This window comes from Vombatus ursinus, unplaced genomic scaffold (genome assembly GCF_900497805.2).
Source record: "Vombatus ursinus unplaced genomic scaffold, bare-nosed wombat genome assembly UNPS02014791.1, whole genome shotgun sequence".
Classification (NCBI taxonomy): Eukaryota; Metazoa; Chordata; class Mammalia; order Diprotodontia; family Vombatidae; genus Vombatus; species Vombatus ursinus.
The window spans coordinates 665,598-689,812 of NW_020954569.1; the positions used below are offsets into that span (position 1 = coordinate 665,598).

Consider the following 24,215-nt stretch of genomic DNA (forward strand, 5'->3'; position numbering starts at 1 on the left):
GTATTATAATCTTCCTCACCCCTACGACAACTCATGCTTTACTCCTGTCAGTTTTATCACATGGGCAATGACGTAAAAGTGACTTCAAGATTCACAAACATTGAAGTTCAAGCCAAGATGGTCTGTAATCATCTTGATTCTTGGAATCACTATAAATTATAGGAATATAAGAAATTTAATTCTACCCAAAATACTATTTGGACCTCAGTATGTGAATCTTGAGGGGCGATATGGTATAGTGGTGAGTAGACAGAAAGCACTGGGTTCAAGTCCTACCGCTGACAACATACTAGCAATGCCCGCAATAAAGTACTGCCCAGTTATCGATCTGTGTATGAATGATGTCACAAGTCCAAGTGGTAACAAAACCCTGAAACTTTACTTCTCTGCTGGTGCTGTGACACATCCGCATTCCTGCAGTTCTCCACGGGTCACGCCCTTCCATCCAGGTCTGTGACTCCCTAATAAGCAGCTTAAATGACTCGGTATGATAAGCAGGCGGATTAAAATAACTAGGGTTGCTTCTGCGCCCAGGAGGCACTGACTAATGGAAACCCTAGGCAAAGCCCCACAGTTCTATCTTTTTAAAACCTACTAAGCTCCAACAAGTGTGCATTCATTAAATACCTACTGACTACTGCGCAAGGTATTCAGGAGGGAGGGGGGAAGGAAGGAGCAGCTTCCACTCCGCCCCGGCCTTGCCCCGCCCTTCCCGCCAGTCATCTGAGTGTGCCTGCGCTCTTGCTCCCTCCCCTCGGACTCTCCCCACCTGGCCCTGCAAAGGACCTGACAGCCCCGTCCCCTGAACTGGGCCGGGCATTCCCGAGCAGGAATGGGCTGTGACGTCACGGCGCGCTGCGGGTGACGTAGCAGGAAGTGCCTACCGAGTGGGGGCGGGACAGTAACTCGATTGGGGGGTTGGGTTTGAGGAAGTAGTGAGGAAGGTTGAGGGGGAGGGGTCCCGTGGGACCCTTGGAAGCTGCCGGAGAAGGACCGGAAGAGATACCGTCTTCGCGGGAGCCGAGAGGCACTGTCCGGCCTCTGCACCCGCGGCGGACCCGACGCCGTTGTGGCTTCTCGCCTTCCACCCTTCTTCCCTGGCTGTGGGCTCCTCCCGCCGCCATGACATCTATCAGTCTCCAGGTACCCAGACCCCTGCCCCGGCCCTGCAGGGGGCGCGAGGTCACGAGGTCACGAGGCAGGATTGGGGGAGGGGAGGGGCGCGAGCCTGGGGCGGGGGGAAGGGAAGGGGAGGGGGAGGGGTTGTTCGGGGCTGTAGTCGGTGCTGGGGGGGAGGGGGGTGGAGAGGCTCATCCCAGCCTCCCGTCACTGTGTCAGGCCCTGGGGACCAGAAGCCCCCCTGTGGTGCCAGGGAGGGCTCTGAGCTGAGCGCCGGGGATACGCAGAAAGGCGAAATAACAATAATAAATAAAACCGGCCCCTGCCCTCAGGAAGCTGCTAATCTAATTGTGTGCTTCCGGAAGCCCAACCCCCGTTTCGTAAGGGGGAGGGTGTCCTGGCCGTTAGCCACTAGGGACTTTGTTTTACAGATGAGGAAACTGAGGCCCAGAGGAGTGACTTACTCAAAGCCCAACAGCCGGGGCTGCAAAAGTCAGGACAGAAACTCAGGTCTCGGGGCAGCTGGGTGGCGCAGTGGATAGAGTACCGGCCTTGGAGTCAGGAGGACCCGAGTTCAAAATCGTCCTCAGGCCTCAGACACATAACACTCACTAGCTGTGTGACTCTGGGCAACTCACTTAATCCCAATTGCCTATCCAAAACAAAAACAGACACAGCTTCGGTCTCCCAGCTCCCCAGACCCGTGAGGACTCCTCCCACCATCCCACGGAACAGATTGGGGGGGGGCAGCTGTTAATCAAAACTGCCCCAGATGTTGGGGTGAGGAGGGAAAGAAAGACAGACAGGAAGGGAGAGAGATGGGGGGGAGGGATGGGGAGAGAAGAAAGAGGGGAGAGAAAGAGAGAAACTTTTCAAGTTTGATTCTTATAGTAGTGTATCCGGGTATTGAAAAGTAGTGGTACTCATAAAGTTAAGTGTCAATTTGGGGAGGTAGATTTCACTGGCTTTTGGCCCCTCCCTTTAAATTAGACCAGCACCCCTCAGGTTAGTTCTTAAGATCCAGTTTCCTGGACCTTTTGCATCAGAACTGGCTTTTGGTTTCTTTTTTTTTTTTTAACTTTTTTTCTTGTTTTATTGATATTAGTAGTACAGAACTCTATCTTGCCTTTATTTGTGGTATTCCCAAATGAGAAAAATAGAAATACAATTTTCATTATAAGCGCAAGGAAGTTTGCATAAGTGACTAAAGGAACACATGCATTTTTTTTCTTTAGACTGTACAACTCTATCTGCTGATTTTAAATGGTTCTTTTAAAACCAGCTTTAACAGCATAACAATTGTCTAACAATTGTTGCCTAATAATTGGCCTGAAAAATTCCTTCAATTGATTCCATGAAAATATGAATCTATATAAAGTTAACTGACTTGGCATCAGTTTTTCCTTCTCTATTAACAGCTAGAGACAGTATTGTATAGAGTGCTGGAGTCAGGAAGGTGTGGGTTTACATCTCATCTCTGACACTATTTGATGAGGCACGTCTCCTTTCTCTGAGCCTCTTTAGAGAAAATTTCTGGACTGGTAAAGGGAATTCCCAACCTGATAATCACAAATCCTTGCTTTTTTGATAAAAGTGTTAAGGGGTACTTGTTCAGTCTGTTTTCCCTGTTGTTTTCTTTTTTACTGGATTTTCATTATTTGAAATGAAGGAAACAAATTCTTGTATTAACTTTGCCAACACAGTAGACATTTCAAACCTTGAAGTGAGATTTATGGAGACCTACTATGAGGCCTCCTGATGCAACTAATTTCCTATGTAAACCTGGAAAAATCAGTTCACCTCTGTGGGTCTGAGACTGGGTATCTGTGAAAAGAAATGATTGGACCAAATGATGATCTATAAGGTTCTGTCTGCCTCTGAAATTCTCTGATTCTGCTGTAACATATTGCAGAAAATATTTGGGTTTTACTGGATAAGAAATCATGAAAATTAATGATATTTCAGACCTCAAAAAAAATCTGGTCTGACCCCCTCATTTCATAGATACCCAAACTTAGACCCAGAGAGGTGATGTCACTTATGACTGCTAATTAGTCAGTCACTCTGAACATTTACAGTTATTGATGGAATGGGTTCCAGTTTAGTTAACAGTGAAGAAAATAAAACAGGAGAATATTACCTAATAATGGATGGTGATTCTTGCAGTGGATACATTTAGTTTTTTTACAGTAGGTATAAACATGGTTTTTTCCCCTATTTGTCTAACTTGTCTTTTTCCTTTCTCTTGCAATATTTGAATTCTTGTTGTTTTTATGGAGTTTGGTTTTTTTACTTCAAATTGAAAACTTAATTCTTGGCTGCAATACTTTAAATTGAACAGTATTTGCTTTTTGTATTTTTTTAGATTTGTTCTTTGATATTGGGTGATTTTGAAAGAACCCAAGATTTGTTTTTTGAATTAAATATGTGTAGAAATATTCATGATACCTATGAGATAAGTATTATATTTAGATGATATTTGTGGGAATTGTAATTTGTTTCAAGTTTTGTTTCACTGAATTAAAACAGATTTTAGAAAACATGAATGGAATTTGGTTTGTTTTAAGATAATTTGACCATTGTATGGAGGATTTTCCAAGTTGATTAGACTTTATGTTATTTACATTATAATCATCCTGCTTTGTTTTCCATTACTTTGTTATATGTGTCTTCTTGCAGAAAGCAATAGATCTTGCTAACAAAGCAGCACAAGAAGATAAAGCAGGGAACTATGAAGAAGCCTTCCATCTATATCAAAATGCTGTGCAGTATTTTCTCCATGTAGTTAAGTGTAAGATTTCACCAGTTAATCATTTTTCTTCTTTAACTTTTCTTAAAAACAAAAGAAAGATACTATAATACTTCAGGGGTCTTTGATTTCATCATTGTGGATACTCTCTCCATTAATGCATATCACAATCCCTCTGTGCTTTTGCAGATAGTCTTCAGGAGTTGCTATTACCAGATTTATACATATTTTGTAATTCCTTTTACTCAGAAATCTTCACTAGTTCTTGCCTATTAAGTAAAGTTTAAACTTCTCTGCCTGGCATCAGCAGGCTTCCATTCCATCACCCTACTTTTCCAGACTTAACTATTCTCCTCTGTAGCCAAAATGACTACCCATTGGCTTTCCCCTATATAAGATTGATTTTACCTAACATATTCTAACAGCAGTCTTGTAAATAGGTCTGGGGGTAGTATTTTCTTTATTTTACAAATAAGGAAACTGAGACTTATAGAAATAAAGTAACTTGCCCATCATCATGTGGCTCCTAATTGTGAGAATTGATCTTTGGACCCCAGGTCCTTCCCTGGCTCCAACTTATAACACTCTTGGTTATACCTCACTACCCTCAACTTTCCCTGTACTTTGTCTCCATGCTCTTGTTTGTACTGTTTTTCATGCCGGAGGTCTCCCCTATTCTGTCTCCATTCCCCGTTTTATTCCTATCCATGTTTGAAAGCTCAATTCAAATACTGTCTCTCTCATGAAATCACACTTTATTCTCCAATCAGTAATACTCTTCTACCTCTTAGAGATTACATGTATCACTTTTATCTTTCTAATATATATAATCATGTATTACAGTTATTTCTGTTTTGAAGTATGAGTATGTTGTCATATACCTCTTCCATGAAAGCAGGGATTGTATTTTATCTAAACTTTGTATATCCTCAGAGCCCAGTTTAGTGCTCTGCATGTTTTTTAAATGAATTGAAAATTTGTATCATCTGAGCCAATATTGAGTGCTCAAGCTTAGGTAACAAACACATCTACAATATAGTATTTAATGTGTGAATGGTAGTGCATTTAAATTTAATGGAATTGGTGTATATAATTTTTGAAAATTAAGCTGCTAACTCGGATGAGTTTTATTGTATGAACTTTTCAATTTTTTCTAAGAATATTTGGGAATATGGAAAAATGGAAACATGAAAATTTGGAAATGCAATACCTATATATTTAGAAGGAATTTCCTTCAAAAATGAGTGAAATAAGAACTTTGTGAATTAAGAGTTGTTGGTAAATGCCAGTTATTTGTAAATCCAAGAAATGAGTATTTGTATTAAGTAAGCTTTTAAACTCCAGTTTTCAGTTTGTTACAAAGCTGATAGATGAAAGATTAATTTTAACATGTACTATTTTTTCAGGAGGTTTTTTGTCTGGCCAGTTTAATGTATACAGTATGTATTTCTGTCATTCACATTTCAAAATTATACTGATACTTTTTTGTTGTAAAGGTGATAGGTATAAGATTTATCTTTAACACTAATGCAGTAATTGCTATCAGTGAAGATTTTGGATATAAGACAAATGGTTAATATGTCGTGTTTTTCATTTTTTTATTCATAAGTGGTTTTATTTGGAACAGGGAGCTGTTGATTATCTTCTCTGAATGGAGAAAAGGTATATATTATATAGACACTAGATAAGTAAACTTATACACTTGATTTTTATATACATATTTTTATATATTTATACATAAGCTCAGTCACAATGATTTAAGTACTCCATTGGTGTCTTGTACCCATCTTTATTTTTTTAAGGGAAGAGACTTTAATTTAGTCTGATTTATTCACTGGCTGAGGTAGAGACAAATCTTTCAGATTCCAAAATGCTATTTTCATAATTTAAAAAGCATGTTTGAATAGGCAGCTTGGATACAACATTGTTATCTCCAGGGTACTAAATAAAAGCTCTGCATCACATTGGACAGATTCTTTTGGAAAAACATGAACAACAGTCACAAAGTAAAAAGAAAAATATTTATAAGGATTAAGATCTAAGCTATGGAGAGTGTATCCACACCATTGAAATCCTGAAGTCTTCAAAATGTCAGAGCAGAAAACACAGATAAATGCTCACTTAATCTTCTACTCAAGTCGTTAACAAAGAATCTCTCTCTCTCTTTTTAATTAGATGAAGCACAAGGTGACAAAGCAAAGCAAAGTATCAGGGCAAAGTGTACAGAATATCTTGATAGAGCCGAGAAACTAAAAGAATACCTGAAAAAGAAAGAGAAAGCCCCACAGAAGCCAGTGAAAGAGGGACAATCCAGCCCAACTGATGAGAAAGGGTATGTATGTCTTGTATGCAGCTATTGAAACCTTTATTTTCTTGATCAAGTACACAAGATAAAAATTATTTGTTTAAAACCATTAAAATCTTAGGTAGTGATAAAACAAAAATCTTCCCTAAATAAACTGGAGAAAAGAAGTGGTAGCGTGCACAAATGGGACCATTAATTTTCGAGCTTACCATGTTTTCTAGTAGTTGCATGGGACCATTTTCCTCTGCTGTCATCACTAGTGGACTTTAAAAAGAATCATTAAGTTCACTGTGAGAAAATAATCTCTGGTCTTTATCTTTTAGTTGTTAAGTTCTAGTTTAAAAGATCAGTATTATATCACTTGCAACAAAAATATAGACCTTGACATTACTGTGCTGAGTGGTATATATTAAATTACTCATATTTGAGCTCTTAAACTGCAAATAAATAAATTGTTACTTTATCCATCTTCACAGTTTACAGGAGGGAAAAAAATTCATAGAAAATTATCTCCTATGTATTTACTAATTTTTTGACTTGTTTTATAGTTATTTATGTACATGCTTATTAGATTTTAAGCTCCAGATTATAAGCTCCTTGAGGATGATAGAGACTATCCTTTTTCTTTCTTATTAAAAATTTTATTTATTTATTCTTAAGAAATAAAACAAGCATTTCCATAATGTAGTGGAATAGAAAAAAAAAGATGATTGCACATGAAACTGCAAGTCTGTCATGTACAACTTGCTATTTTTAAATAATTAATAAAGTTATTATGTACCTTTCTTTTTTCCACTTCTTCCCTCCACTCACCTAAAGATGGTACCATTAGACACAAATATGTGTGTATGCATATATATATACACACATACACATATATAAAATCATTCTATACATCTTTTTATTAGTTCTTTCTCTGGATGCAGATAGAAACTATAATTTTTTCATCATTATTTTGTCTCCTGAATACATCATTATGCCATGTACAGTTGGAGCTTAATAAATATTTTAATTGAATTTTTAAAAATAATTGATTTTCCCCTTTAGTTTAAGATTTTGTATTATATAAATGTAAAAGGCCTCAGATCATTGTTTTTATTTTTTATAAAATGCTTTATGGCATATATAAATTTCTTCTTTTAAAAGTTAAAAGTCTTTAAAAGTTTTAAAGTCTTAAAGTTTATTTTTGAGTAAATTGGAGTTAGTGTACAACTACAGAAAAACACAAGAAACAATACATATTCTGGTTCTTTTGCCCTCTTAAATTAAAAAAAAAAGAAGCATTTTTTGTGAAATAAGAATTAACAATTATTCTTTATATTTAAACCATAAAGATAGAACAAACAACAGAGTATTTAAAAAAAATCCTTGAAACATTTTCAGAGAAAAGATTAAATGCGTTTCTAATATTTTCTAACTGAAAAACAAATTGTATGTTTGTTTTAATATATTTTGGTAACTTTATAAAAAATAAAATTATTTTATGAATCAGTAGTAAACTAGTGGTCTGTTAAGGTAAATTAAGCAAAACAAAGTTTGTTGTCTAATAAGCCATATGTGGAAGACAATTAACTAGAATTTGGAGCTCTAGTTCAGGGTTTCTTAAATTTTTTTTTTTTATATTCAAGGCTCATCATTTGATATATATAATGGATTTGATAGTTTAGTACTTTTTATTTTAATCTATTAACACAAAATGACAAACTACTACCAGCATTTAATGAATAATATACATATTTGAAATTTCCCCCTCAAAATTGTAAGCATCTAAAGTTTGAGTTTTCCACTTATTACTCATATCTGTCTTATTTTATATTCTATCAATGAATGATCATTTTATTTAATTCTTTGTATTAGGAATGACAGTGATGGGGATGGAGAATCAGATGATCCAGAAAAAAAGAAACTACAGAATCAACTTCAAGGTTTCTTTAGAATTCCCCCTTAAATTCATTGCCTTTTAAAAATAAATCCATAATTAACTGGCAGATTTAAATGATATATTTGAATGAGATTCAAGAGCCAAAGTTCCTTGAGTATTAATGAGATTGATATTAAAATGATCTGCAGTTGTTTTGATTTAGAACATTAAAAAGGAATCTCCCCCTCTGATAACTATTGATGGGGCTTTTCACATAACAGCAATTGCTTTTTTGTTTCCCCATTAAATGATAGGATTCCAGTTATTTTCTTCTTTATTTTCTGCCTTGACTCCGTATTAGCTAAACTGAAAATCTGCCAGAGATCTGTAACTCTTATGTGGACATTAATGATGCAAGATTCAATCAGGTGGATTAGAGATATATACTTCAAACATATTACTGCTGTGCCACAGTGTACCTAGTGATTATAAATAAAAGATTGTGAGTCTTACTATTTTAGCAGACAATTAAAAGGATTAGATAAACCATTATTTTGGCAGAATGAACAAAAAAAGTGCCTTTTATGTGCAAAGTGTTGTACTAAGCTCTGGGGATACAAATGAAAAATCAACACAATTTTTGCTGTCAAGAACCTTACATTCTAATAGGAATAGGCAACATGTAAAGGAGGTTTCAGCCATTAGTCAGGTGTGAATGCCTAGTGGCAGAACAAATTAAAAATAACTTTATTCTGATTATTGCCATAGCTTCTTTAGTTGCAGCCTTATTGTTCTTAATCCCTACTTACCTTCATAAATAATTTGCAAGTAGTTTATCACTTTATAAAATACCCACAAATATTTTTCTTCTTAACCCTTCTTCATCTTACCCTCTAATCCTATGAAAATCTTTTAATTATCTTCTTAAATTAGTGATTCAGTCTTGACTGTTACTATCTGTAGGATTTGCAAGACATTGTAACCTTCATGGCTTATTTTTAAAAATGAGGGTAGTGTTTGTTTTCTATATCCCAAAGATGTTGTGGGTAATGTAAATGCTACTTGGGCAACTAGGTGGCTCAATGGATAGAGTGCCAGGCCTGAAGTCATCTTCCAGAGTTCAAATCTGGCTTCAGACACTTAGTAGCTGTGTGACCCTGGGCAAGTCGCTTAATCCTGTTTGCCTCAGTTTCCTTATCTATAAAATGAGCTAGAAAAGGAAATAGCAAAGCACTTTAGTATCTTTGCCAAGTCAATCTCAAATGGGGTCACGAAGAGTCAGACACAGCTAAAAATGACAGCAACAAAATAGCACTTAGAAGCAAGTCACTCCTGTAATGATTATGCATTTACTAAATATGAACAGTCGGTACCATCTGACTAGAACTTAATTATCCCATAATGTTAGAGAATGAAAGGACCTGAAAACTCATCTATTCCAAACCCTTTCATTTTACATTTGGTGAAACTTCTCAGAAAGATTTAAGTAGTTCTCTGAGGGTCACACAGCTGGTGAACCAGGACTCAAACTTGGGTCTCCTGACTCCCAAGTCCAGTGCTGTACTGTGGCTCTATTTCAGTGATAAAACATTTTCCATTTCTTTATTTTACGGTATTATTTCTCGTGAAGTAGACACTTACAGAAACTGATGTTTTCACTTTTGGAAGAAATGGAAACTACATTTTTTTTTCATGCTTTACTAATTAATATATTCTAGTCTAATTTTTGCTGTTCTGAAGAAAAATACTTTAAACTACTGATTTAATAAGGACATAAAGTTGGTATTTGGGTGAAAATTAAATTTGAAAAATAGGTAAAAATATTACTGATAACAGTTGTTTTCCATTTTTTATTTACAGTCTATATGTAAGTCTAACTTTTATAACAATGCCTCCCTTTATAGAGAATGTTTTCTTTCTATTTCTCTTCCCTCAACAAAGCAGCACTTTAAATCCCCTTGCACTGGAGAGGATCTAGTCATTTTCTGTGTGTAAGGATGTCCCCAAAACCTAACCTCTTAGTGTCCTGGACAATTGTTTAAGATTATAAATTGATTTGAGAACAGTTGCTGATCTGCTCTGGTACAGAGAATTTCTTTCACCTATGGTGTCCAGCTCAAATAGAAAGGATCTTCTCAGGCCTAATATGATTTAGAAAACCACACATTAACATTATCTGTCTTTTATTGTATTTTTATTTATTTGACTAGACATTTTCCATTGGAGTCTTTGACACCTCTGCCTTACACTAATGACTGGTCTGGGCCGGAAAACTAAACCAAAACAAAAAAAAAAAACTTGTAGGTTACACTGTTTCTCTGCCAGTAGGTTACACTGTTTCTCTGCCATGCCTTGTAGTCTTTAAAGCACTGTAGAATTACAAGCTATTATTATAATATTATACTCTCATACCTTTGAAGAAACTGAGACACAGGGAGATTAAGTGACTTTCTCATTTACACAGCTAATTGTTATCAAGTCAGGACAAAACTCAGGTCTCCTGACTCATAAGTCCAATCTTCTTTCCACTTTATCACATTATTTATCGAATAACATTTCTAGCCTTTCTAGGTAGTTTTATAACACATAACTTTGGTATTTCCATTTCACACTTTATTATCTCAGGGATCTGTGACTTTGTAATTGTGTATATTCCCTTCACTGATGCAGGTTGTAATCCCTATGACTTAAACAGCTTTTAAGATTTTCTGTGGCCAAAAAATACAATCACCTTGCAGATAACCTGTTATGAGCCTCTCAGGATTTAGCTAGGATAGTCCTCAGCTGGCATTCCATCAAAGAGCCCACATGCCAACCCTTCCCTCCTTGATAAAATTACTAGAGTTTGCATGTAGACAGTTTATGTTCCAAGAGCCTGTTATGTCCACACCCACAGTGAGGAAGTGGAGTAGTACTTTGGTGGAGGGTTTCAGGGTCATCAGCTTTTAAATTAAATGAGATCATAGTCTTTCTTAATTTGATTTGTAACATAATTGCTATTTTAGGTGCCATTGTTATAGAACGACCAAATGTAAAATGGAGTGATGTTGCTGGTCTTGAAGGAGCTAAAGAAGCTCTTAAAGAAGCTGTGATATTGCCCATTAAGTTTCCACATCTCTTTACAGGTGAGCTCACCAATTCATTTCTGCCTTCTGGACGTTTATAAAGTTCATTTGTGTTGGCCAGTTTAAAAAAAAATTGCTCATAATTGCTTTGCATCAGCTTGTACAGGACTTTAAATATCTTTGTATTTGTCATTTTTTACAGCATGATATTCTATCTTAATGTGTTATAATTTAACCATTCCTTGGTCATTAGGAATGTTTTCCAGTTTTTTAACATTAAAAATTAAGCAATAATAAATATTATTTGTGCCGATAGTTCTTCTTTTCCTATTATTGACATCTTTAACATATAGTCTCAGAAAAGAGATTGCTTTGTCAAAAGGTATGTTCAGTATTATGATTCATTGCATATTTCCAAATTATTTTCTGAAAGTTTGCCAATCCCACCAATTGTGCAAAAGTACTCATCCTTCCTTGCTAAAAATTATTTATCATTTTTTTCTGTTTTTGCTTCTTGATAGATATAAAGTACTATCTTTGAGATTTTTTATGTTCATTTCTTTAATTATTACTGAAAATAAACAGTTGTCATGTGGTTGTTAATTTTATTTTCTCCTTCAAAAAGCATTCATGTCTTTTGATCAGTTCTCCATTTGGGAAGTGAAGAGTATTTATTTCTCTCATGTATTTCATATACCTACATTTGTGCATATATACACATATAAACATTTAATTATATTTATTTTAAAAATTAATCCTGGTTGTCATACTCTTTATCAGATTTATTAACAACAAATATTTTCCCCAATTTTTTATTTTCCTTATATTTTAAAATTATCTTTTTCATGTAAGATCTTTTTAATCTTTATACAGTCATACATGTTATTTAATATTTATTTTATTTGTATTTTTTGTATTTATATATATTTGTATGTTTTATGTTTATTATTTGTATTTATAATTTATTCCTGATTTGTTTGAGAATTTCCCCTTTTCCACAATTAAGATAAGTTCTTTTAATCTTAATGATTTTTAGTATATTTAGATAATTGATCAAGTTACTGCAGCATATTATGTCATGTGTGACCCATTTTTTGCTATATAGCTTTACAGTTTTCCTCAGTTTTGCAAATTCTTTACATAAATAATAATCTTTAATGAAGTTTTGATTATTTATGTTTTAAGTACTCATTTAACCCAGAAAAGCAAATTGGTAATTTTCATTTAAATAGTGAAGCAAACATGAACAAATATTAATTTGATAGTTTTTACATTAAACAGTAAAGCTTGATTTAAAGCCTAAATTCCTAATTTCCACTTTCCCTCAAAGTGGTATCTAATACAATTATGTATTAAATAATAAGCCTAACTCTCTATACACATACCCTTCCTAGAAACCAGAGTTGACCAGAACCACATGTGATTGAAATCATAGAAATATACTTATTACCCAAATATTTTTCCCCTAAGAAGGGATATTTCCGTATGACACCTTAGTAAAATGCATTGTACTTGATATTTAGTCAGAAAGTGATTCACTAAATGACTTAAAGTAAGTAAGAATGATATCTATCTATAAAATAGTGATGAAAGGAATAAAAAAGATCTCCTATATTGAAAAATAAAAAGTGAAATAGTCCAAAGTTGTGTCTGAATAAGCTGGTTTGACTCAGTGTTTTTACCCTGTGGCACCCCAGGGTCTCTGTGTCCCACAGGTCAAAAGTGGGTTTTTTGTTTGTTTTTTTGTGTGAAAATGTATCCCATAGCATTGTTTACTGCCAGAGTTTAAATTTTGGATAATGAATCTGGTTATAATCCTGTATCAAAATTAGCCATCTTGAAATTCATATTTTAAACTTCTTTTCTGCTCTAAACTTTAGGTAAAAGAACCCCATGGAGGGGCATCCTTCTTTTTGGGCCACCTGGAACGGGGAAATCCTACTTGGCCAAAGCAGTTGCTACAGAAGCCAACAACTCAACATTTTTTTCAATATCTTCCTCTGACCTTGTCTCCAAGTGGCTAGGTGAAAGTGAAAAGTAAGTCATCAACTAGAGTTTATTAAGATGTATTCCTTCATAATTCTCAAGGATTATCTGGTAATAATCACTGTTATAAAATGCCATTCCTACAAGAGTTCAGAAATTAGTCATGCTTTTGCTAATTGCTTTTTGGAGTATTTACTTGTGTTTTGGTTATTAAGTTAGATTATTAGTAGTAAGGTGTTGTTGAAACATGATACCTTTGGAGGGGAGAACATTTAAGTAATAAATTTATTTCTTTTGTTTTAATTCCATGAGCTCACTAATAAGGATCTATATGCAGAAAAGTAGAACTTCTTTAATAGGACTCAGTCTCTGGTCTCAGATACCTCAGGATGTCTGTGTCTCACTGAAGTTCTGCTAAACTCCAGCTTCCTGGAAGGAAACAAGCTAGGAGCAGAATAGTGTTATATTTAATATAAAAGCTAGCTACGTGTTATTGGAACTATGATAATTATTCATGTTTATTAATGAAAGTACTTGGAAATGTAGTGTTTAGAAAAAGCTGCATACAGGCATACCCTGCATAACATTACCTTGATTAATGTTGTTTAAAGTGATGCCATTAATCCATTATAGGTAAAATGCCACTGTAATAGCACAAAACCGACTGTAAAATTATTTATTTGATCAGCCATTTATAACTTTGTTCTTATAAATATGCCTCCTATAATGCTTCCCCCAACATCATATTTTAATGAAGCCAGTTAACGGTATCAACTGGGCTTTAGAGGGACACGGATTGAGCAGCGTTTCAGTCTTCTCCAGCCTGTGGATTACGTTTACCATTTTGTGAAGACTTTCCAACCTGTTGCCTTCTTCCACTGGCATCTAGGAGCAATATCTGATCGCAGTTTTGAAGGGCCTGGAGTTGAAATCATATGAGAGCTAGTTGAAGGAGCCGGGCGTGTTTAGCCTGGAGAAAAGAAGACTCAAGGAAATCAGTGCTCAGTAAAGTGCCTGGCACATATTAGGCACATTACCCAGTTAATGCTTGTTTATTTAATGTGGTGGCTGTCTTCAAGTATTCAAGGGACTGTCATGTGGAGGAAGAATAGAATGTGTTCTGTTTGGCCCCAGCAGGAAGAACCAGGAACAATGGATGGAAATATCTAAGATTGCAATGTAGACCTGGTATCAGAGCTGGACAAATACGTGGGTATGTTATAGGAGGGATTCCTTTTCTGTGTGGATTGAACGAGGTGTTCAATAAGGTCCCTTCCAATTCTCGAATTAGGTGGATACACTACTAGAGGAACTGAATCAGAACTTGACATTTTTGCAGTGGAGCATTTATTCAGTGCTTACAATATGGCAAGCTTGGTGCCAAGTGCTACAAGGAATTGTGATAGTCCCTGCCCTGAAGGAGCTTACTTTGTAATGGGGGTGAGGCAGTAAGGCCAATGTCAATGAGTAGGAAAGGAAGTCAGGAGAGTGGAATCAGGATTACAGGGGAGCATTGCTGGGGCCCACCCTGATATATAGTACAGTGAGATGGTCACTAGAAAGTGGAGCCTCAGGACATAGATTTTTTTCCAGGGTGACAAAGTGGCCAGCAAGTAAGAGGAAAAGAGGACTGGAAAGTGGAAGTTAGGAGTGAAATTGGCAATGAAATCAGAAGATAAAAGGAAGTTGCAACTAAACAGTTCCTTCTTGGAAAGTTAATGGAAGGAGTTGGTTTTATGCTATGTCCAAAACCACTGCTCTTTATATCATACTCCATATCTGTTCTCCATCATGCTGCCTCTTCCATATGACAGTCCTTCAAAGCAAGACCCCTGAATTGAAGTAGCTACTGAACCACCCATGTTGAAATGGGCAGCAGAAGCAACAAGAGAAGAAAAGCAGAACAGAAATTGAAGCAGAGCCAAAACACAGTGAAGGAAAAGCAGTGAAAACTCGCAGCAGCAAAAGAGCAAAGGAACTAGAAGAAGTAAAGGAGGGAAGATAGTTACCTGATGCCAGTATGATCCTTGGTTTTTCTCCTTGATACTATTCACCTTTGCCCAAAGTAAAACCGTCACTTTCTTGAGCATTCTATAAGGAGTAAGGTAGACGCTAGATGTGTTTTTAGGCCTTTATGAGGGAGGACCTCATGCCATCCCCACCCCTGAAACACGTACTATAATAAGGCCTAAATCTGCTTCTTTGAAACTTTTATTCAGTCGACCTAGGTCTACTCTAGGCTCAAGGAGACCCTTTCCTCCACGTGACAGAAAGTTCTTCAAACACTTGATAGTTATCACATGCTTCTTAAGTCTTTTCTTCAGGCTAAACTTCTCTAGTTCTTTCAACAGTCTTCTTATTGTACTATCATGAGACCCTTCTTCATTTTTGTTGCTATCCTCTAGGTACTTTTCCAGACTATTGGTCTAAATAAAATGGAGTGCCTAGAACCAAACCACATGTTCCAGATCTGATCAGGGCAAAATGCAGAAGGACAATCTTGCATTGTTCTAGACCCTTTACTTCTCTATTAAAGAAAGCTAAAATTGCAGTAATTCATTTGACTGCCATGTCATACTATTTACTAGTTTAACTTGCAGTCACTAAAACCCCCAGATAATTGTTGTATGTTGTCTAGCCCACCTCCCTGTTCTTTTCTTTGTGAAATTGAACTTTTGTTCCCATGTGTAGAACTTTAAGTTAATCCTTTTGAATTTCATCCTGCTAAATCCAATCCAAGGTTCTACTCTGTGAAAATATTTTTGGATTTTGTAATCTGTCCTATCCAGCTTGGTGTCATCTGCAGATTTGATAAACCTGTCATCTATACTTTTGTCCAAGTCATGGATAAAAATGTTAAACAGCATAGGGCCAAGAAGAGATCCTTGGGTCACTCTCCACTAGAGTACTCTTTCTAGGCTGAAATTGATTCATTAATAACTATTTGGGGGTAAAGTCATTAAATCAGTTCTGAGTCTCTGAATCCAAATCTACTCAAGACGGATGTATTAGTATAATAGCCCTTTAGTATTCCAAATACAGTGTTCTTAATATTTATAATGACATCTTTGAGGCACTGTATATCTCAAGTACCTTCTGAATAATCTAAGATTAAATTATAGTTCTTAATATTAAAAGTATTCTATTCTAGTTTTTTAAATTAGCAGTTCATGTATGTTGTATGTGTCACAGAATCCCAGTGAGAGAGGACTCAAAAGTTTTCTAGAATCCGTAATTAGCGAGGTTTTGAGAAGTTGAACCTATGTCTGAAAAGAAATTCTCTTATCACATGCCTAACAAGTGCTTGAACAGTGAACACCTTTAGTAATGGAGAAATTACTACCTCCTAAGGTAACCTATTCCAGTGTTAAGTATCTCTAGTTGTTAGAAGACTTTTTTCTCTCAAGCCAGTATGGTGTCGGTGAGCTAAATGGAACGTACTGTTCCCCAGACATTCTGTATTGATGGGGATTGGCTGCTTTTGGTTGCAATCTTAAGCAGCAGGTTTAGAGACATGTCCCATCCTCATTACTGTGGTTTTTCTACTCTTTTTTAACTCTATTTAACCAGAGAATTATGAAATTTTAATTGATTCTAATTTAATACCAAGGAATATTTTCCCGGGTAGCTTAAGACCAAACTTGTTAGGTAAAATCTGTAGAGTTCAAATGAAACTGTATTTACAGATTATAAGACTTAATAGAAGCTATAGCATTTGTTATTATTACTAGTACTTAACTATAATAGGTCATTTTTCTTACTGCTATTAGTTATTTATTTCCTCAAATCTTTAATGTTTCATAAGATAGAACAGAAAGAAACTGTGTGGAAATTGTGAGCCTTGTTGCCTGTGTTTAGTAAGTGTAGAAGCTTAGGCCATCTACAAGAAGGCATCCCCCCTTTTATTTTTTTAAGAAACAGTACTCTTTGTTATATCAGTATTTTGCCTTTTGTTTCTTCAAACCTATAGACAGTCCTCACATGTAGACATTGCAATAGGGCCTGGCCCATGATTTCATTCATTTCCGGACCTCTTGGGTGAGGACCATCTTTCATCCAATTCAGTTTGGCAACTTCTGTGTAATTTTTAGTCCTAAGAAAGTATCTTAGCACACTGAGAGGTTCATTGACTTGCCCATGGTTACATAGCCAGCATGTGTCTTCCTTACTTGAGACTGGCTTTCTATCCACCACAGCACTCTGCCTGTCTGCACAAAAGGGGCACCCAAACTTTTTTCACGTGGCTAAAATGAATGCCGTTGGGAACAGTGTAGAAGGTTGATGTGACTTTTTTTAAGAGCAGAACATTTTGCCAGGCATGGTGGGTGGATACCTGTAGTCACTGCTATTAGAGAGGCTGAGGCTGTGTTCAGGAGTTCTGTGCTGCAATTGGGCTAGAGCAGATTGGGCATCCCACTAAATCTGGTACTAATGAAGTAGTCCCCCTCCTGGGACCCATTGGCAGTGGGATCTGATTCATGAGTGCCAGCTATACTTGGAACTTTGATGAGGTAGAGATCTAGTCTCCTCCAAAACAAAAACAAATAAAACCCATGACATTTTTATATTTGTGCATGGACTTAGTTTCAGATAGACTTTAAAAAAAAAAACAACTAATAAATAAAATAAGTGTACAACGTATTTCCTATCTGGTACTAAAAATCTCCAATGTGAGGGTGACTTTAGATTTGTTTAGTAAAATCAACAAGTATTTATTAAATGTTTACTATGTGCTAGGCTCTGTGCTGAGCATTGGAGAATACAAATATGCACAGAAACAGTCCCTGCCCTTATGTGGCTTATGTGGGGGAGCTGATGTGGAGGAAGCCAACACATAAAACGAATCTGGAAAGTAGGGATGCGGGCATAGTGCAGAAAGTCCTGTAGAGATGAGTCAGCAGCAAAACCTGGAGAGGAATGAAGATAAAAAATATTTGTAATGCTACAACCCTTTTAAAATACTTAGACAGATTCAAACATGGAAATTTATGTATCAGGAATTTAATGCTTCAGACCTTAAGAGGTCACAGTGGGAGAAGAACTTAGATTGGGCAATGGAGATATCTCTATAATAAAATACTCTATTCAAAAAAATCTAAAATTGTAAAACACAAATTAGGGGCTAATTCTCTTTACAAGATAATCTACTCAGAATTTCTTATAAATCATATGCTGCTTATTAGAGGCAGTAGGGTACAAGAACTTAACACTAAGTTAAGCTACTATCAACTCAAAATTCAAAATGAACAGTAAAGTTTCTTTGTAAAACAGTAAAATTTCTTTACCTTCTAAACCAATGGAGAAATGTGATTTGATTTACACAAAATTTTCTAAGAAAATATTTACTGTGTAAAGTAAGGTGCATTATATTTCTGTGTGAGTATGTGCATGTCTGCATATTCAAATACTATAAACCACCAGTGTTTTCTTTGTTATAGCCAAGAAGATTACTTAATTTGGTATAAGAAAAAGACTATTCCTATCCTTCCCTTTTTCCCTAGATCTTAACTCCACTCATTAAAAAAACAGCAAACCTTCAGCATAGAGATCTTGCTTAAGATAATTTTCATAACATTTGCAAACAATTTATTCTTTGCGGTTTTTTAAAAACAATTTATAGTAAATGAGAACCTAAGTTGGACTTTAACCTGCCATAAAAACTGAGTAACTTTTATTTGTAGATAATTAGCTTAATCTTTCTCTTTCGGGATCTTTCTGAAGCTTAGGAAAAGTCCAGCCATCATCTCCATAGTAACCAGTTATTAAAAATAAAGGTGGAAATAGTCCCTTCTTTGCAGAGGTTAGAGAGCATTGTCAGACTTGGCTGATGTGTTAGTTTACTGAACTACTTTTTTCTTTATATATTTAAGAAATGGTTTGCTGGAAAAGGAATATATTCAGAAAAGAAAGTTATGTAAAATCAAAAGATATTGACAAAGATCGACTAGCAAATTACTCTGACTTATTTTAGGTTTTAAAATGTCAAGTATAACTGAGTCCAATCATTTAACAAATATGCCAAAACTTATACGTACAAGTAAATGAATATTGTCTTCATCACAGTATTCATTTGAGGAGAATATATACTTAATCTGAAAATGCTACTATGAATCAAAATATTTTTGGAACTCCTTTTGGAATTTTCTTAAGATTCTGTGGCACGTCCTTTTGAATGTCCTCGGGGGTGGCAAAAGCTCTATCTTTGAGGGTGATTTGATGTCCAGAAACAAATAGAAGTCATTCATATCCAAGTGTGGAGAATAAAGATGGGTGATCAGGATAGTAAAGCAGTTTGGGGAGACAAAACCAAGGTACCACTATGAAGTAATGATTAGACTGATTTCTCCTATTAACTTATGACTGGTTCTGAAGACAACTCCAAAAATAACTGGAGAAATGGCAGCAGTGCCAGTTATATCCCGCTACTTTAACAGATGTTTGCTCATCTACATGGCACTTTTTTCATGTAAAAAGTTTGTTTAAAAATAATACTGTTACATTAGAGTCACAACTTACATGTTATAGCACAATTCTTTCTTGAAAATGACAGAACAAGAGAAACTAAAGTATTTGTATACAAAGTATAATTGTAGGAAGAGTAGATCTAAACAGAGATAGGATGAAAAAGGCTTTTCTTTTTTAGTAGAGTTGCCTAGCCAAATCTCTTAAGGATCAGCAGATTTTATAAAGAAAAATATTCCTCAAAATTATGAAGATCTTTAGCTTGTACTTCAGAGATCTTGGCAGGGGTTGGGGAGGAGAATTGTAGAGATTAGGATTTTTCTAAATAGTGTATTTATAGTAACACCAAATACTGTTTTTGTCTCATTTTATTATGTGACACATCTTCATCAAAAATAGTACATGATTTGGAATCAGATGGCCTGATTTCAAATGCCAGCTCTACCACCTGTGACCTCTGTGACCTGGGGCAAATCATTTAACTTCTTTGGGTTACAGTTTTTTCATTTGTAAAGACAAGAGATTGGCCTACATGATATACCTTCCAAAAATCTATAATGTTATGAACATTATGAGAATTTGAATAATCCTTTTTGTCCTTCAAAAGGCAAAACGTTAATAAAAACTCTTTGTAGCATGTTGTTACACTTTGTCCTTAACTACAAGTATCAAGACTTACTTTGTATGAAACAGACAAAAACCCAGTATTTTTCTATTATATTGGCTTTGTTTGCATAATACTTACTATTATAGCACTAGGTCAAATTAACTAGCAGATCTTATTTGGACAAAATGCTACTGGGGACAAGAATATCTTCCCTTGTCAGTTTTGTAAAAGTTTAATATTATTGCTTATACCATTATCCATAGTTGTTCCTTTGTCACCATAGGAAAAAAAATAGAATAAAAATGAAAGTTTTGTGATTAGTATTCATATAGCTCCTATAATTATTTTAAAGTCAGGTACTCTTTCATTTTTGTCTTTTGTATGCCTAGTGCTAGGCACTTGGGCACTTATAAATTCATGTTGAATGAATGAACATCAGAGAGGCAGCATGGTATGATGGGCAGAGGACTTGCCTTGAAGTCAGGAAGACATAGATTCAAGTCTTATTTCTGGAACATCTTAGCTCTGTGACCCTGAGCAAGTCACTTAACATCTTAGTACTCTAAGCAACTTTCTAAGACTATGAATTAGAGATAAGTTGCCAGTCTACATTGTTGTAGGGAGTCTCCCCCCTCAAATTCCCTATGCCCAGTGAATTCACAGTTTAAGACTCATCTACCCTCACCTCAGAAAACAAAGTCAGATATGAGGAGAGAAGTATTTGATCTTTGATCAGTAATAGATATTCAGAGAAATAAAGTAATGGAGATATTTTTATTGTCAAATAAACCACTTTTTAGAACATCTTAACAAATCGTTGAAGGGAAGGGAAAGGAATGAGCATTTATATGGTGCCTACAGTGTGTCAGGTGCTAAAGTTTTTTTTCCATAAATATTATCTTATTTGATCCTCAAAACAACCCTGGGAGGTGGGTGCTATTATTATTCCTATTTTATAGTTGAGGAACCTGAAACAAACAGTGACTTTCCTGGGGTCACACAGCTCATTAAGTGTTTGAGACTTTGAACTCAAGTCTTCCTGACTCCATGCCCAGCACTGTTAGCCACCAGCTACCTCCGAAGTCTTGCTTATTTTTTAGGGTTGTCCCTTCTGTCTCTTTAATCTATCAACCTATGTTCTTTATTTTTCTTGCGTATAAAACATTATGTTGTTTTTTTCTTGCCCCTCCTTACTTTCCCCCAAAGAACAAATATCAAATATCAAAATTAGTGCCTGTCTTACTGAATTAGAAAGTGAAATGTCTGTCATGTTAAAGACTCATCCTTTCCTGGAGATGTTTATGTTTCTTTTGCCTTTTCTTGAAAAAGTTTTATAAACTTAAAAATAATTTCTCTTTAAAATAAGGAGTTCTATTTCCCATTATTATATGTTTTTAGCATTATTTCCACTAATATCTTTTAGCTAACATTATAAAATTGAGTTGAAAATATTTGTTTATTTTCAGGCTAGTTAAGAATTTATTTCAGCTTGCCAGAGAGAACAAGCCTTCTATTATCTTCATTGATGAAATTGATTCTCTTTGTGGCTCTAGAAGTGAAAATGAAAGTGAAGCTGCCCGGAGAATTAAAACAGAATTTCTAGTCCAAATGCAAGGTAGGATTACTTGTTTAAATAACTCAGTAGCAAGATGGTTAATCAGCTTGTGACATACTGTGAGCATAGTGAGTAAGAGATAAAATCTTTCACAATATGTATTTATTTTGTTATAAAATATATATTATAAATGTTAAATTGTCCACAGCTTGCTGGAAGATTCAAGTTAAGAGGGTATTTGTACAACCATTTTAGTAATAGAGATATTTTCTATTAAAAACAATTTCATTTTCAGCAATTAAACCAATCAGGGAATAGTTTTCAAGAAAAGAAAGTTGACGTAACAACATAAATCATCTGCCAAGTACTATTTTCTAGGCATAACATTTGCATACATGTAGGTATGATTTAGAGGAACAGCAAGATAAGAAGTTATTGAATATAATCTTTATTTCGATGCAGGGGTTGGTGTGGACAATGATGGAATTTTGGTACTGGGAGCTACAAATATCCCCTGGGTTCTGGATTCTGCTATCAGGCGAAGGTAACCGTTCTGCTTTTCCCTAAAGATTCAGCCACTACATAATAATATCCTTTTTTTTTGTAATGAGGGACAGAATATTAAATAATTATGTTTTGCAGGGCTGCATTCTTGCATGCTCATCTGAGTTTTCATGTCCTGGAAGTTTTCATTGCTTAATGTTCAACAAATAGTATTATTAATTAGGTTTAGTGAAATAGTTTGACCTTTCTTTGAATTCCTAATACTTAGTTAGCATAGTGTCTGTCTTATAGTAAGTGCTTAATGAATGTTCGTTGACTGACTGACCAGGTACATATGCCATAGACTAGAGTTTTATAAATGCACCTTAATTGGCATTTTGTTTTCTGTCATGGGCTTTTCTAAAAATTTTTTTTAGCTTTTTTTTTTTTTTTTTTTTTACAAGGACAGTAAAAGGCAAACTGAGTTAGTTTCCAAATAGGAAAAAAAGGTTATTTCTCTAACTTTCAAATTGAACCATGAGTCTTCAGGTGTGGGAGGAAAATATATGGTCTGCCACTTTCTTTTTCACTTGATAATATTCCTGTCTGTTCATTCTACATTGCCTAATGTAAACCTACATTTTCTTTGCATTCATCTAATTCATTCAGCAGGGAACCTGGCAAGAGTGGATAAATATAGGATGTATTTGAAAAGCACAGTCTAATTCTGAATGAACACTTAAGATCAGTGGAATGATTTTGAACTTCCTAACTTTCAAAAAATAATCCTGAACCACCAAGTCATCCCCCAAAACCTTCTCATTTATAAATAGGCAAATAAAGCTCAACTTTACATGGTACTTTAAGGTTTACAGATTTTTTTGCAGCTGGCACTAGTGTTAAATTAAATTCATAAACGTGTAGTGGCTTTAATTTGTGTTGTATGCCTGCAAGTCCCAGATCTCCCAGGTTCTTCTTGTGTGACCCTGGTCAAATTACCTACCGTCTTCCTACCCCAGGCAACTCCCTAAACTTTAAGTTGCAGAGAAGTTGTCAAATTTACATTAGTAAAATTAGTTAATATTTCTTAAAGGTCCCTACACTGATGAAATCATAGGTCTGGGGGAACCATAGCTGGTTTCTTTTTGAAGCACCTTGCATATTCTGTCTGTACAGTATCTTCATATCTATCTGTTCATATTTGGAATTTGTTTTTACTGTTTTGAATGGTAGTTTGACTTTGCTCTTATGACATATAGCATGATTCATTTGTTGATATATATGTGGTCAGGAAGGCAACCACTAATGATAGTATCATTTATAGGAGAACAGGTGAACTGTTTTATGACATATCATGGTAAAAACTGGGGACTTTTGGCACAGCTGGGTGGTACAGTGAATAGAGTACCGGCCCTGGAGTCAGGAGGACCTGAGTTCAAATTTGGCCTCAGACACATGATACTTACTAGCTGTGTGACCCTAAGCAAGTCATTATTGCCTCACCAAAAACAAAAACAAAAAAACTGGGGACTTTTTGAACATCAGATAATTAACTTGACTATCCTTTTAAAAAGTTGTTTCATGGACATTTTCTGCAAAGAAAAATGAAACAACCAAATGTAAGACCTAACTGCCAGATTCAACATATTAAAAAATTTATTTAGCCAAACTTTTCATATGTAATTAAGATTATCACCTGCCTCGCTCTTTATTTTCTGGGTTTTTTTATAAGTATATTTTATGTTCCTTCTCATATTTTTCAGATTTGAGAAACGTATTTATATTCCTTTACCTGAAGATCATGCCAGGGCAGCAATGTTTAAATTACATTTGGGGGCCACGCACAACAGCCTATCAGAAGCAGACTTCCGAGAACTGGGGAAGAAGACAGATGGCTATTCAGGGGCTGACATCAGTATCATTGTACGAGATGCACTGATGCAGCCTGTGAGGAAAGTTCAGTCAGCTACTCATTTCAAAAGAGTAAGTCAATTAGAGTACTGTAGCTGTTAGAACATGGTTT

The 24,215-nt window shown here is 35.4% G+C and overlaps 1 protein-coding gene across 2 annotated transcripts in view; it reads left to right on the forward strand.

Annotated features, from left to right (window-relative positions):
* Positions 1-911: 911 nt before the first annotated feature.
* VPS4B (vacuolar protein sorting 4 homolog B) overlaps positions 912-24,215 on the forward strand; it is a 34,784-nt gene continuing 11,480 nt past the window's right edge. The window contains exons 1-9 of one of the 2 annotated variants that reach the window (XM_027869019.1): positions 912-1,143; positions 3,799-3,910; positions 6,044-6,200; positions 8,031-8,098; positions 11,040-11,159; positions 12,980-13,136; positions 21,708-21,769; positions 22,172-22,253; positions 23,956-24,175. In XM_027869019.1, the coding sequence (XP_027724820.1) occupies positions 1,123-1,143; positions 3,799-3,910; positions 6,044-6,200; positions 8,031-8,098; positions 11,040-11,159; positions 12,980-13,136; positions 21,708-21,769; positions 22,172-22,253; positions 23,956-24,175 (999 nt within the window). In that variant the 5' untranslated portion in view covers positions 912-1,122. Of the gene's footprint in view, positions 1,144-3,798; positions 3,911-6,043; positions 6,201-8,030; positions 8,099-11,039; positions 11,160-12,979; positions 13,137-21,620; positions 21,770-22,171; positions 22,254-23,955; positions 24,176-24,215 lie in introns of both variants that reach the window. The other variant, XM_027869018.1, reaches the window with a different exon arrangement.